Source organism: Lissotriton vulgaris, chromosome 7 (genome assembly GCF_964263255.1).
Source record: "Lissotriton vulgaris chromosome 7, aLisVul1.2, whole genome shotgun sequence".
In the NCBI taxonomy this organism is placed as follows: domain Eukaryota; kingdom Metazoa; phylum Chordata; class Amphibia; order Caudata; family Salamandridae; genus Lissotriton; species Lissotriton vulgaris.
The window spans coordinates 487,154,445-487,169,977 of record NC_141695.1 but is presented as its reverse complement, the minus strand read 5'-3'; the positions used below and the strand labels follow the sequence as shown (position 1 = coordinate 487,169,977).

General features: G+C 42.2%; 1 protein-coding gene across 2 annotated transcripts in view; it reads left to right on the top strand.

The window, feature by feature from the left end:
* GAS7 (growth arrest specific 7) overlaps positions 1-15,533 on the top strand; it is a 1,296,657-nt gene that overhangs the window by 974,209 nt on the left and 306,915 nt on the right. For both annotated transcript variants that reach the window (XM_086930551.1, XM_086930552.1), the window contains exon 6: positions 9-98. In XM_086930551.1, the coding sequence (XP_086786677.1) occupies positions 9-98 (90 nt within the window). The remainder of the gene's footprint in view (positions 1-8; positions 99-15,533) is intronic.

Sequence of the window (15,533 nt, the reverse complement as noted above, 5' to 3'; positions counted from 1 at the left end):
TGTTGTAGATAAACTGCGTGACCTTTCCACATCCAGACACAATGCCTGAACAACAGCTGTTAAAGCCTAGTGAATGGAGTTATTGTGATTATTTCTGGGTGAGTAAATCTTAAAATAATAAAGATAGAAATGTAGGTGTGTTCTTTCCCTTATCACAGCACTGGTCTTAGTTTGCTAAAAGGAATATGTTGCATGAAATCGCCATCTTATATTAAAATATGGCTTAAGATCGCATAATTATCAACAAGCTGCAAGCGGAAATTTAATAGATGGTCTTTCTCTTGTTAAATTTGCAAGCAAAGATAACGGTGTTCTGCTAAAAGTGAATATTTATATAATCTAAAATGAGAAGAGCGCAGGAGTTTCTTCAGATGATGTCTCTTTAAATTCTTCAGACTATTAGGTCCGTAATGAATTGGAGCCTCAAAATAACAACATATTGATTTTTCACTGTGTTTTCCTGCTTACAAAAAAGTGAAATTAGAATGTAAAATATGGCCCTAAATCTGTCAAAAATTCAATTTGCAGTGTTCATCCTTGAATAAATTGCAATCATTGATGCAAACCGTGTGAAGCAAAGTGCTGTTTTTTTTAGCAGAAGTTAGTATTATACTTAGCTGTTTTTTAATTTCAGCAGTATATAAAGCAAACAAATCTAGGCAAACGTGAGCTGATTTTCGTTCCTGTGCTCATATGAACAAGGCCGCAGTGTTCAAACCGATCGCACATTACTACACCGTCTGAGTGGATCTTAGAAACAATAGACCCGAAGAGGAGCACAGCAGATTAGCCAAGGCTACACCGGCTGAAGTCACCCAAAAAATAATACAGACGATCTTGCAAAAATCATAGTTACAACATTTAAAAATAAAGGGTTCTTTCACAAGAAGTAGAATGAACAATCTCACAGTTAGAGAACAATACCATACACTCATAATGTCAAGACTATAGGGTTGAGAAAGTAGCGGTATAGTTTTGTATCAAGCAGTCATTCCGAGCCCAACAGAGAAAGTGACATTGTGACCAGAGAGATTGCCAATAATCTAAGACAGTAGAGATAGACAGTACACATATTTACTGTATCAATACACTGTCAATAACATGAGGAAGAAATGCACACAAAACCCATCTTTTTACATTAGTCTGTTTGACCCTTCTCATATACCCTAGTTTTCCATTGCTTATAAGTGGTATAGTCTTTATAGCTATAATTTATACGGTGGGGGAAATGGGTCTTCCAACTCCGAGCCAATCCTAATAATGTTACATTTAAGAAGCTACTAAACCTCGGAGAAGCATGATAAGGATGAATATGCTAGTAGGTGAGTTTTAGTTTAGCTAATAAGAAACCACTTGACAAATTAATGTAATCGGATTTGCTACTCGAGTTAGCTTGAATAAACTGAGCGTAGGCATGAGATGTACATGTAAGAATCTGTCTCACCTTGTATGGTTATCCCATTAACAGTGGTCCCGAAGAGATGGTTAAATTTTTCACAGATGGTTAATGCTACAATGTAATCTGTGAAAATGTCAAAACCTGCATTGCATTCTGCACATATATGGAGTTATTGGTATCCCTATTGACTACCACTTCCCTACTTACCCAGCTCCCCAGTTGCTGATGTTAGGTAAAGGAGAGTGTTATGATTGCCTTTACTTCTGCCTCGTGTCACGGAGTATAGAATCTGGAGTCAAGTGTGATTCCAGATTCTTGTGATTCCGACGGGGCGGTTGCTGAGGCAGGAAGACCTGTACTTCTCTCCCTGTGATCCATTAAACTACAGATGGTAACTTACCTCGTTTTCTGGAGCCGATTACCATATAATATTTGGTGACGATCCTGTTTGACGGTCCCACGCTGCCATCACGTTCTTCTTGGACCCCTCTACCATTTTTTCTGCAATCTGGATCTCTTCAACGCTTCCTGGCATTCATCTAGAACATTTTCCCTTCGTTTTTGTGAGTAACCATGCCTTCACCCTCCTCACAGGTAACCTCCGTTCATCTTTTCTTCGCTTTTGGCATTTTTCCCTTACTTTGCTAGACGTTCGTTGCTCGCGCCATTGTAAACGGCGCTGACCGCGAGACACCGCAGTGTCCAAAACAGCGCTGATCTCGAGACACTGCAGCGAAACCTCCCTACGCGCTCTACGCGCAGGCAGCGTCACACACGACTCTGTGTCATCACGCTCACGTACAGCGGCCATCTTGTCTTCTTTGCCAACTAACTTTTGGCAACCACGTAACGTTTTTCACGAATCCTTCGTGTTTAACGTTACCAGTGCCACCAACTTTGTTATTTCTTCACTTTAATACCTGCGCATCGATAAATATATATACAGCTTCTAAGTAACCTACATTCTTGTATGAATTGACATTTTATTTTATAAATACATTTTTAACTTTTCTTCCTTTTACTGTGCCTACTCTGCCATCTCAACATTTTATTGAAAATTATTCCTTTTCCTGCCTCAGCTTAATTCCGCATACATTATTTGATATTTTATATTAAATGGCTACAACTGCAAATTCTACTATTGCACCGCCTCCTCCATTTTTAATTGACGGTGATACTCCTACCATTGAATGGGAAGAATGGATAAGTATTTTTGAAAATTATCTGGAAGCCATCGATTGACTTAGATTTCCTTTGACACACAAAAAAGCAATTCTATTAAACTCTCTTGGTAAAGGAGGCCAACATGCTTTTAAATTTTTACCAGAATTGCTTGGTGCGGATGGTGAACCTGTTGATAATCCTTATATTGAAGCTAAAATGAGACTTGAAAAATATTTTGGGAAAAAAGTCAATATTGTCATGCAAAGACACAAATTTTATACTATGCCGCAAAAAGACAAGGAATCTGTGGATCAAATGGTTACTCGTTTATGGGAACTTTTGTTGAAATGTGATTTTGGTCCCATGACTGACCAAATGTTTAGAGATCAGTTGATTGTCCAATGTAAGAACAAAAGGATGCAACAAAAGCTCTGGGCGTCCAGAAATCCAAGCTTAATGGAAGCTATTGCCATAGCCAAAGTCGTTGAAGAATCCGATAAGTGTATGAAAGAAATGCACAGTTTGGAACTGAAGAAGGATGACTCGGTTAACGTCGTGAACAGAGTGGATAAAAACTTTCTTTCTACTGATGTCAAGCCTAAAAACTTTGTTTCTACTGATACTAAGCCCAAATTTTCAAACTTTAAGCAAAAAACTAAGAATGCAGTGCCTTTTGGGAAAAGTAAATTTGTAGGCTGTTTTCGCTGCGGAAGCATGTCTCATGCAGCGGACTTTGTTGGTTGTTTTGCTAGAGACAAAACCTGCATGAAACGTGGCAAAAGAGGTCATATTATTAAAGCCTGCAGGTTTCCGTCTATCAGTAAGGTTGCATATGTCGATGAAGACTCTATCTCTAATGAAATGCATACAAGAATGCCATGATATAGAGAATTGTCTTTGTATTGGTCTTCAAAGACCAAAAGCTGTCTTTGTAGTGAATGGGGTTGCTATAACGCTCTTGGTTGATCCTGGATCTATGTTTTCGATCATTCCTTTTCGTTTATTTAATGAATATTGGCCCAATTTTTCACTTTATAAAAGTGACATTATCCAAAGGGATAAGGGGCCAGATTATCAACATTAAGGGCGTTATGGATGCTTCATTTGAATTCAAGGGTAGATCCTCTTCCGGTAAAGTTTACATTTCTGATGATGGCTCAGCCATTTTAGGCTGGATACAACAATATGATTTACACATCATTCTAGATCCAAGATCTGTAGAGAGTGTTCTTGTTGTTGATGACTTTCCCAACACTAATGCCATTTTAGACAAGTACAGTGATGTGTTTCAAACTAATTTAGGCAAATTAGAGGGTTACATGCATGAGATCAAGCTTAAGAAAGATGCTTCTCCTGTGAGACATGCTCTTAGGAGAATTTCTATTGCCATTCGTAATGAGGTAAAAGAAATGTTAGATGACATGCAGAAACAGGACATAATAGAGCCTGTAGAAGTCTCAGAGTGACTTTCTCCTGTTGTGGTCACTTAAAAGAAGGATGGAAAACTTCGTTTTTGTGTGGACCTTAGGTCCCTCAACCAGAATATTATCGTGGATAAATTCCCCTTCCTAACATTTCTGAAATGGTTCTTCTCATGGACAAGGCAACATTTTTCAGCAAGCTTGATCTCCGTTCAGCCTATCATCAGGTTGTTTTACACCCCAAGTCCAGAGAACTTACTGCTTTGGTTACTGTTGAAGGAGTGTTCCAATTTAAAAGATTACCATTTGGGCTCGCCTCCGCAGCCTGCGTGTTCCAACGCATGATGCATTCTCTGTTAAAAGACTTGAAACATGTCCATTTTTTTCAGGATGACTTTTTAAGTACTGGAATTGATGAATCAGAGCATAACATTAACTTAGCTAAAGTTTTACATGTATTTTCAAATTCTGGCTTCACCATTAGAAAGGATAAATGTCAGTTTTTATTAACAAAGATAGATTACTTAGGATACACTATCTCTCATTCTGGTGTGAAGCCTAAAGAGGATTTATTGAAGGCTATTAGGTGTGCTCCTCTTCCCTCAAATAAGGATCAATTGAAGTCCTTTCTAGGACTAGTGGAGTATTACTCCAAATTTGTCTTTATTTTGCCCACAAGACTGAAGCTTTAAGACTACTTCTTAGAAAAGGTATACAATTTAGCGGGGTTCACAACAATCTGACGCTTTTGAAAAAATTAAACTTGAAATTATCAATGCAGGCATCCTCTCTACATTTGAACCTGGTAGGGATACCTTTGTGACTGTTGATGCCTGTGCTCATGGTATCGGTGCCGTTCTATCTCAAAGGAAAAGTGGCGTAGAGAAAACTGTAGCTTTCGCTTCACGCACTCTTAGTGCCTCTGAACGTAATTATGCAGTGATAGAGCGTGAAGCGTTAGCTGCTGTTTGGGGAGTTTCTCACTTTCGCACGTATCTGTGGGGCACGCATTTTTCCGTAACGACAGATCATAAACTGCTTATTAGGATTCTGTCACCTGGTGGTGCTAACAACGGTTTTCCTCGTCTGATGAGATTTGCTACAAAGTTACAAGAGTATGATTTTTCATTGCAACATATCTCTGGTTGGAAAAATGTTCAAGCAGATTGCTTGTCTCGCCTACCTATTGAATCTGAAGAGTGTGGTGATTTTGATGATGAGACTGTTTGTTTGGTTGCTGGTTTTGATAATGTGTGTTCAAATTGTTTTAATTCTATTTCTAAAGACGAGTAGCTGTTGTGGCGGACCCTGACTTTGTTGAATTGATTAGTGCCATTCGTCTTGGTTGGAAACGGGAAGGTGACGTGAAGTCTTCTTTGCGTAGTTTTGTGAAGTTACAAGAAGAACTTAGTTTGGGCAGTTCTGATGATTTTGTGTTGAGAGGTTAACGATTTATACCTCCGCATTCACTTAAAAAAAGACTTTTTATTTTGGCACACGAAGGTCACCTTGGTCAGAGTATGACCGGCAAACGTTTGAAGGCCAATTTTTGGTGGCCTGGTTTAGATGATGATGTTAAGAGATGGGTTGAGAACTGTTCATTGTGTAAGGAGAGTGAGAAGAGATTAAGAATCGATTCGCGTTCTTTAGGTTCAATTGCTTGTGATGAGGATTTACCTTGGGGCAAGGTCTGTTTAGATTTTATCGGTCCTATCGACTACTTGTCTGGTGAGTGTCGTTTTGCAATGGTGTTGGTGGATGTGTGTTCACGATGGATGTGTGTAGAGTTCATGAAAAATATAACTCCTGAAAGTGTTATTGGACAGCTCAAATCTATTTTTGTGAAAGAAAGTTTTCCTGGTATATTGTTAACATATAATGGCACTCAGTTGACTTCTTCTTCTATGCGCTTGTTTTTATCTAACCATGGTATCAAGCATATGTGCACATCATTATACAATCCCCAGGGTAACAGTATTGTAGAGCGTATGATTAGGTTGGTCAAGGACGTTATTCAATTGGCTGTGCAAAGTCAACGTGATGTTCGCAGTGCTGTGGAAGAGGCCGTTGGGTCTTATAATACCACTGTTCATAGTGTCACTGGTAAAGTTCCGTTTGAACGCATGCGTGGAAGGCTTCCCAAGACTAAGATGGTCCCTCAGTGGTTGTTTGAAGAAAAGTTGCATGGTGTTAACAATTTTAGTGCTGGTTCTGGTGATTCTGGTTGTAGTTTCAAGGGTAAAGTTGGTAGGGTTGATGTTGGTGACTATGTCAAGATTAGATTGGGTAGAAAGGAATTTGGGGTTAATAAGTTTTCGGAACCTCTTAAGGTCAAAGAAGTGCATAAGGGGCATGTGGTTTTGGAGAATGATCAGAATTGGAATTTCAGGAGGATTGCTTTGTATTCGAAGGGAGGTAGTGGTGTTGCTGCTTCTAAGGTGTTAAATTCTACTTCCAAGGAGTTGAATTCTAGTAAAGGTGTTTCTAGTCCCAAGGTTGTTGCCAGTTCCGAGACCTTTCAGAGCAAGGTGGTGCAAGTAAAGAAATCTGTGCTAGAAAATGTACACTCTGCAAGACGGCACAGTGTTCCCAAGAAGTATGATGATTTTGTCATGTATTAGTTTTTCTGTATTAAGCTTTCTCTCCAGTTTCCACATGATTTAAATGTAGAGTGTTATTTTGATTCTGCTTATCCCAGTGTCTTTTTACTCAATGCCTTTATGTGTAACATGTTTTATTGCAGTTATTTTTGTGCTTTTGTTCAGCATCATTGTGTTTTGCTTTTCTTTCTCTGATGGTTTCTTTTGTTCCATAAGAAAAGAAGATATGTTATGATTGCCTTTACTTCGGCCTCTTGTCATGGAGTATAGAATCTGGAGTCAAGTGTGATTCCAGATACTTGTGATTCCGACGGGGCGGTTGCTGAGGCAGGAAGACCTGTACTTCTCTCCCTGTGATCCATTAAACTACAGATGGTAACTTACCTCGTTTTCTGGAGATGATTACCATATAATAGAGAGCCCTTGCGGTAGCCCTTACTTCATCTCCTGCATCAAATGGATAACAGAAAGCTCACCACGAAAGTCTTGTGTTCTGCATTAGGAAAATATATGGTTGTTTAAGGTCTTTCCTCTCCTAAATCCCAGATCTTAAGGTATTTAGCAAGACATGGGTCAAGAAGAGCCTTCTTCTCTAGATCTCCTCTTCCACATACTAGGAGGCAGCTAAATACTTCCACCTTTTTACTGATGTACTGCAGTGGCAGACGCTAGAGAGTAGATGATGTTTGGGGTGGAGTCACCGCTCTCTCTCTCTCCTGGCTTGCAGCAGCACCCACATCAGATGCCCATTAGTCTCAACTACAAGTCTGGCCATGGCACCACCCTGCTTCACTGTCCCAGCCTCTCGCTTATCAATGGCAGAAGCTCTTGTTAGCAATTGAGTGTAACAATGCTTGCATTTATCAAGGGAAATTTATTGCATTCAAGGCACACTCTGCATACTGAGCAGGGCTTTGATTCATCCTTTTTCTGACCTTGTCTTCAATGGCTGCGGAAGCCTCAGCCTCAACCTTTGGACTGTGGCATTGCAAGTCATATCATGGATGAGCCCACAACTGAATTAGTCTCGTCATATTTTGACTGTTTTGATTTGTCTTTCCTCCTCCTTTGGAACACGAGAGAATATTTTTCAGCTGAAACATACAACGCCCTCACCCAAAATTGGAAATGAGTCTGCCCTGACACTTCCATTTGCTAGATGTTTTTGATTTTGGGCCTCTTGTATTTGGACTTCTGCTGTGAGTGACTCTGATTGAGTCCTACCCACTGTAAGCGTCTGGTAAAATAGTATTGATTAATAATCACCATTGATAAACACGTTGTATCCCGAGCAAATTAGGACAATCGTATTATACAAATCATTAATCCAAAATGAAACCTCATAATCCAAATAAGTGTCAATCTTCTTCTTTAATGTTCACAACAGCATCCTTTTGAGTTCTAGCCAACACGTGTTTCGTCTAATTAGCAGTATATGCATACAGACTTCATCAGGGCTAGAATATACAATAAAGACAATAATTACTAACTGACTTTGTCAATGCAGGACACATTTAAAATAATAAAGAAGAGACAAGATTTATCTCAACCCAGTGACATCAATACCACAGCAGAAGACAGGAGCACCTAAAAGAGCAAATGCCTCTTGCATGTGTACAAAACGAATCTAAACAAGACAACCAAAAGTGAGTGAAAAAGGTGCATAAAGAATAAAAGATAAAGTAACAAAAAAATTAAATATAGAACACGTGCAGAAAAGACCGAATGAAACACCAAAAGGGACCAAGATCAATAAATAAATAAGAAAAAAAGTGACACGTAAGAACATATCAAGTCAAACAAAATCCACAAAGAACGTTAATCCTAAAAATACTCCAAGTGATAGAAAATTCAAATTATAATTATTAAGGTAAAAGCTCACCAACACATGTATTAAGATACTGGCAACACCACTGACTACCAGTTCCAAGTGGCGCGTTAAAAAACTAGAAGAAAAATAGACAAATCAAAGTCCATCTCGACACAGTAATGAAGGTGATAATCCAGAATTATCTAGATCATCACAGTAAGCAAAATATCACAAGAGCTGCTATACTCACTAAAGTCATCAGAAAAACGAGGAAAAGGGAGATTAAAGACAGAATCTCCACTCATGCACACAACAGCAAAGAACTCTTCAACATCATCAAGTTCGCCCAAGCCACCAGCGAGTCCACCGTCCTACCTCCCTCACAAGACCTCTACGACAAACTCAGCCCCATTTTCAACCACAAGATCAAGGGCATCTACAACAACTTCGATAAAGACAACCAACACACTGAACCCTCACCAACAACCCCCGACACCCTGAAGCCAGCGATCGACAACTGGACAGCCCTCACCACCGAAGACACACTGAAAACAATGAAGTCAATCCACTCCGGGGCCCCCACAGATCCCTGCCCACCACATTTTCAACAGAGCCGCCGACACCAGCGCACCCATGCTCTGCCACAATATCAACGGCTCCCTGGCAACCGCCTCGTTCCCTGATGACTGGAAACACACTGAGAAATAACCCCCTCCTGAAGAAACCCTTGGCGGACCCCACTGACTTCAAAAACTACAGAGCCATGTCCCTGCTCCCGTTCCCAGCGAAAGTCATCGAGAAAGCCATCAACAGCCAACTCGCTACATTCATCGAAGAGGATAACATCCTTGCTTCTTCCCAATCCGGCTTCAGAAAAAAACACAGTACGGAAACCGCCCTCCTTGCTGCAACAGACGTCATCCGTACCTTACTGGACAAAGGAGAAACAGCAGCCCTCATACTCCACGACCTCTCAGCGGCCTTCGACACAGTCTCTCACCGCACCCTAATATGCAGACTCCATGACGCAGGGGTCCAAGACAAGGCCCTCGACTGGATCCGCTCCGTCCTCTTCGGCAGAACGCAGTGGGTCAGAGTCCCCTCTTTCCTCTCAGACCCTACACCTACCACCTGCAGAGTCCCTCTAGGGCAGAGGTCTTCAAACTTTTTGATGCCAAGACCCCCCTGCCAAAATGTTTTAGGCGTAAGGACCCCCTCCTGACAAAAATGTCTTGAAACTTGGTACTCCTAAACCTTGATAACTATCAACAACCATAAATGCCCCAATTCCCGCAGCAAATAATTTTTACAGTGAGGAAATAATATTAAACAGTGTTTATCAAATGAAAGATCAGTGAGCATGGGGTCGTGGTCAAAGGTGTGGCTAAAATACAAAAAAGGCCGCATATATGAGGAATTGGCATAGGGCTGCGCCACAAGTCTTCTTGCTGCGCTTCTCTATGCCAATGTGAAAGGGCAGGAATGCACCTTATTTATGAAACATGATGCATTCATGTCCTTTCCAACTGCGTTGGCGCACAAATTATTGCTTAGCGCCAATGTACACAGAATTGTTTTTGTACAGGAAGGTGCCCCGAGAGGGGTTTTCCTCTTTCTACGTGAGCTGCAGAATGCAGCCCACCTGGAAAGAGGAAAAAATAAGAGGAGACTTCAAAACATTTCTCCTCATTACGCCTGCTGTTGGAAAGGGTAAGGTTTTGGCGCTGCCCCAGGTTTACATGGTTTGGTAAATCTGGGGCAATGTCAAAATCCATGGGTGTTGCATGGGAACACCCACTGCAATGCCCATGGAACTCCTACTTGACAGAGTAAGGCAAGGAAGTGATTTGCACTGCTTTGTCTTACTTCATATGTATGAGGGCACTCATACCCATACAAGGTTACTTCGCGTCGCCTCATAGATATGATTGCAACACTTGTGCTGCTGGAGCTTACAAAAAAAATGATGCTCTGGCGGCTAAAGCCTCTCATAAATCAGCCCCACAATATGTTTTTTTTTTAGGTCTTTTACCATCAGGTAGCTACATATAAAATAATGGGTAGCTTAAATGAAAAATACATTTTAAAAAGTTGTTGAAATGTAGTGCATTAGGAAAGTGCTATTAGTTAATGCACTGCAGGGGTCTTTGTGCAACCAGAGAGCCACATAATTTTGCTGCAGATTTACAAGCCCTGTGCGCCTCCTTGCGTAGCAAATGCGTCACTTTTCTGAAGCAACGGCGGCGCAAACAATTTGGCCAATTTACAATGTGATGCATCTAGGGAGATGCGTCACGTTGTAAAGCCCTGCGTCACATTATACCTGCACCAGGTATAATGTATGATGTTCCCACACAAAAAGCCATGTAGCAATAACGCAATTAAATTTACAACATTTCACTGCGTCACTGTTTCAAAATCCCTATGCCTGTTCAGACCAGGCGTAAGGAATGACACAGGGCTTTTTGTGTGAGACTAACCTATCGGTTGTGGTACATTGCTGGAGTTGCGTCACTTTCCTGAGCAATTTCAGCGATGCATCACTTTTGTGCCAACAGGTGCGTCAGTATTTCTGAAGCATTTGTTAATCCTTGTGCATGGAGCACTGTAGTGTAAATACAGCAGCCGCGGTCGGCAGTAGGAGTTCCTGCAGGGGCGGTGACGTGGGAAGGGGCAGGGTGGGGGGTAGTAATGTATGGATTACCGAGTTTAACAGGTAAGTAAACATATAAATAAAACAAATTTCGTTGCACGCACTGCATCACCAAATGTGATGCAGTGCGCACAATGAAATTCGTTTTATATATTTATATGTTTACTTACCTGTTAAACTCCATAATCCATACATTACTACCCCTCACCCTGCCCCTCCCCCTTCCCAGGTCACCGCCCTGCAGGAACTCCTACTGCCGAGCGTGGCTGAAATACAGCGCATCCATGGTGGTGGCATAGGACATTTGGCGCTGGTGCAAGGAAACTAACGCATCTATGCAGATGCCTCAGTTCCTTGTAAATCTGCCCCTAAATTTGGTTAGTGCAGTGGGGAATAGTAACTTGTGGATTTTTAGAGAGCTACGAGGTCACCGCCTGTGACAGAAAGCACTGTGAAAGTGTAAGTCATTATTTTATTCTTGTATTTCACACATTATACTGTAGACTGCTACAAACTGTGCAAATAGTTTTAGGATATAATGGAGCTTCCAAAGTGTAGGTTTTAGTAATACCAGAACATAAGTAATGCATTTTTTTTGTATAACTGTCCCTTTAACACCTCCTCAGAGGTACTAAGCAATTAAAAGCATGCACTTCACATCCCAGTTCAGTCTTCTTACTACCACTAAAAAAAACAAATCTTTGCCATCACAAAGCAATTAAAGCCAGAACCACTCCCAAGCACAATTTACATTTGCAGATTACCACAAAACACACATTTGTATTTCATTCAGGCAAGCAGGCACCCTGGCACGAAGGATTGTTTCAGCCTTTCACATCACAGGAGACAATTAACTTCAGCTGCAGCATTTTAATCACCTGTCCCGGTTTTCAAAAGGAAGAGCACAGGTTTTGAATTCCAGGCATACGTGAGGCCTGGAAATGCGAGACCCCCTTCCCAGGACTCCACGGCCCCCCTGAGGGTCATGCCCCACAGATTGAAGGCCTCTGCCCTAGGGTATTCCCTCAGCCCTATGCTCTTCAACGTCTACATGGCTCCGCTCGCCCACATCATCAGAACCTACGGACTCAATATTGTGTCATACGCAGACGACACCCAACTCTCCCTCTCCCTATCCAACGAACCCAACACCGCCAGACACAACTTTTGAGAAAGCATGGAAGCCGTCACCAAATGGACGGAAAACAGCTGCCTACAACTAAACACAAACAAAATGGAAGTACTCATCATGGGCCCAAACCCAGATGCCTGGAATGATACCTGGTGACCCCCTGCCCTCGGAAGCCCCTCCACCCCCACGGACCACGCACGGAACCTGGGAATCATCCTGAATTCAGAGTTCAAAATGGACTACCAGACCAACTCCGTCTTGTCCTCCTGCTTCCACACCCTCCGCCTCCTACGTAAGACCTTAAAATGGATCCCCCTCGAACACAGAAAGACCGTCAATCACGCCCTGGTCACCAGCAGGCTTGACTACGGCAATGCACTCCATGCCGGAATAAATAAAAACCTCACCGCAAGCTACTGAACATCCAAACCTCCACCGCAAGACTGGTCCTCAACCTTCCAAGCAACTGCCACACCTCCCAGCACCTGTGCACACACCACTGACTCCCCATCAAAGCTAGAGTCACCTTCAAGACGCTAACCCACGCTCACAAGGCCCTCCACGACACCGGACCAGCATACCTGAACAGCCGACTCAAATTCCATGCATCCGAAAGGACCTAACGATCAGCCCAGCTGTCCTACGCCGTGGTCCCCCGCACCAGAAAGACCAGATCAGGAGGCAGCTCCTTCTCCTTCCGCGCGGCTAATGCCTGGAACGACCTTCCGCACCACCTCAGACAGATAACGTCGCTCTCCATCTTCACAAGAAACCTCAAAACCTGGCTCTTCGAAAGACCCCCATCTGATGGACTGGTACCTGCAAACACACCCCACACCCTCAGCGCCTTTAGACCCTTACGGGTGAGTAGTCGTGCTTAATAAACACCTGATTTGATTTGATTTTTACCCTCCCAGGGCCAAGCAGCAGTCATCCTGGGAGGCTGTTGCTGGCTGTTTCAGACCTCCTACAGACTTTTGTCCAGAGTCTTGATTTTGTAGGAACTATTGGTTCAATCTAGAAGTAGGACTCTGATAGTGATATGTTCAACATTTTAACCATGTTTTGACGGCTCTATTTTGTAAGTTAACATCACTGTATAGGTTAATCAAAGTTATAAATAAACGCAGCATAATTTGCCATTCTTTAAATGTTTAATACTGTTGAATTGCCTTATGGTTTAAGGGTTAATTTTACATTTGAACATCATAGTGACACGCTGGAAATACCCGACGGATCTACCTTTTCCTTAGCGCACCCCATAGAAGCTGCTAGGCATACGGGGATGGAGGGGAAAGTTATGTTGTTGGTACTGCTTGGGGCTTATTGGTACAAAGACCATTAGAGGTGCCTCCAGCGCAGGTTGTCCAGGTTGCATTTGACTCGTGTGACCTTTCTTTAGTATGGGCCCCCTGCAGGTTTTGAGTATCTTGCTGTATAGCTTTGTTATATTGTGCAGAGTATTTTGTAGGGTTTGTAACAAAGTACTTTTACTTTTGAAGGAAAAAGCACTGTCGGGACAGCAATTCAGGTGCTGTTTTGCTGAAATGTGCATCTCCAGCCCACAGCATCTCACCTTAGTAAGCATTGGACTGCTCTGCTTCACTACCCTGAAAGCAATGTGCTATTAAGGGATAGGTGGTTCCCAATTTGGGGTCTGGAGTTGTTTTAATTAAGGTCCAGGGCCCTCTGACTTCCATAGGGTGCCCTAACCTTGATTTATCAAATGTGCCAAATAAACAAAAGAGGAAATGTCCAGGATAACTAAATTAATAAATACATAAGATCCTGTCTCTCCTAGATAAGTGAACCATCCATTGGTCTGGAAGAAACAACTCCTAATCTATTCTTTTAGAAAAGCCACTGATCCCTGTGTTCAGTTCAGTTCAGTTTAAGGCTTCCTTGAGTGTATAACAAATATAAATAGTTTCTTAGCAGAGTGAAGAATTAACACAGCAAATGCCTGTAGAGTACAATGTGATGATTGAAAGTGAAGGATGTTCTGTGGGTCGGCAGTTCCTTCTTAAAGGAACAGCTTCCCCCCTCTCTCTCGTTGCAAATGTGAAATAGTCTCAAAGAAGAGTTATACAGCTGCCTCAATGAATGGTGTTATAAAAAAGATCAATGCTGATCCTAAGGTCCTTGAATAGTTCCTGTATTCTACTTGCAGCCAGCCAAAGGCGATCACTTCTCTATATATATGGTCCATCTGGTATGGCCAGCTTTCTGTCTATTCTTCATAAAACCTTTATCCAAAGTTCATCCATACTTCCAGCATCACAGTGAAAACAGCGTGATTCCAGCATGATTCTTTTCAACGTGTCGCTGTTGAAGGCCCAGAGGGCATACAGGGGATATGTGAAAATGTAAAATGAATCATGCTGGAATCACGCTGTTTTCACTGTGATACTGGAAGTATGGATGAACTTTGGAGAATGGTTTTATGATTACAGATTGGTTTACTTTGAATAAGAGGATTACAATTAAAAAGGAAAAGAGAAGTTGATGACGAGGATACATTCCTGACTTCGAAGCGCAACAGAAAGGTGCGCACCAGCGTGCTGAAGGACTGGGCTATTCTAAGACCCAGCGGTGCCAGGGATAACACCTGAAACCTTCGTGGGTTACCTGTTCCGGCGTACAAATGACAGAGACACGGGACACTTCCTTTGGCGTCAAAGATTCGAGGTTTATTTACTGCAGGGAACACAGAAGTCACGAGAAGTACATAGCATGTAAGTTCACGGAGACTGATTGGAATTGTATCTGTGGATCGCTCTTCTTATACATTTTTCGGGCATAGGATAACATGGTGAACAAAAGATTACAACCTGATTCCCACAGTAAAGATCGGAGGGGTTCGCTTTCATGTATTCAGGGCCCGGAACATAATTACAGTAGCATTTGGCAGTTCCCAACTGTAAAAGTACATCTTCCAACCAGTAGTACATTCCATTCGGCTGTAAACGAATCAAGGAAGAGACAAACAGGTGCAGAGGAAGACGAGGACAGTGAACAGATCGAAAAGGGTATAAAAGGGGTGGTATCAGGAAACACGAGTTGCAGGCATCAAAGGAGACGTGCCTAATGAATGCACAACTGAGACAATAGACCAACACGGCATGATGAGCCTCCAGCGGGGTCATCTGCCTCACAGTGTCATCCCCCTTATCATAAAGACACCCTCAAAGGAACATGTGTCTTCCGCAAGAGTTTGGGAAGCCCAGGGTCGCGAAGCGGACAGCGTCCGTTCGCTGGCTACTTGAGGGCAAGAAACAAAATGGATGCCGCATCTAAGATGGAACCCGTGGGTTCAGATGAAGAAACCCACGAAACAAACGAATGGTTTAGGCT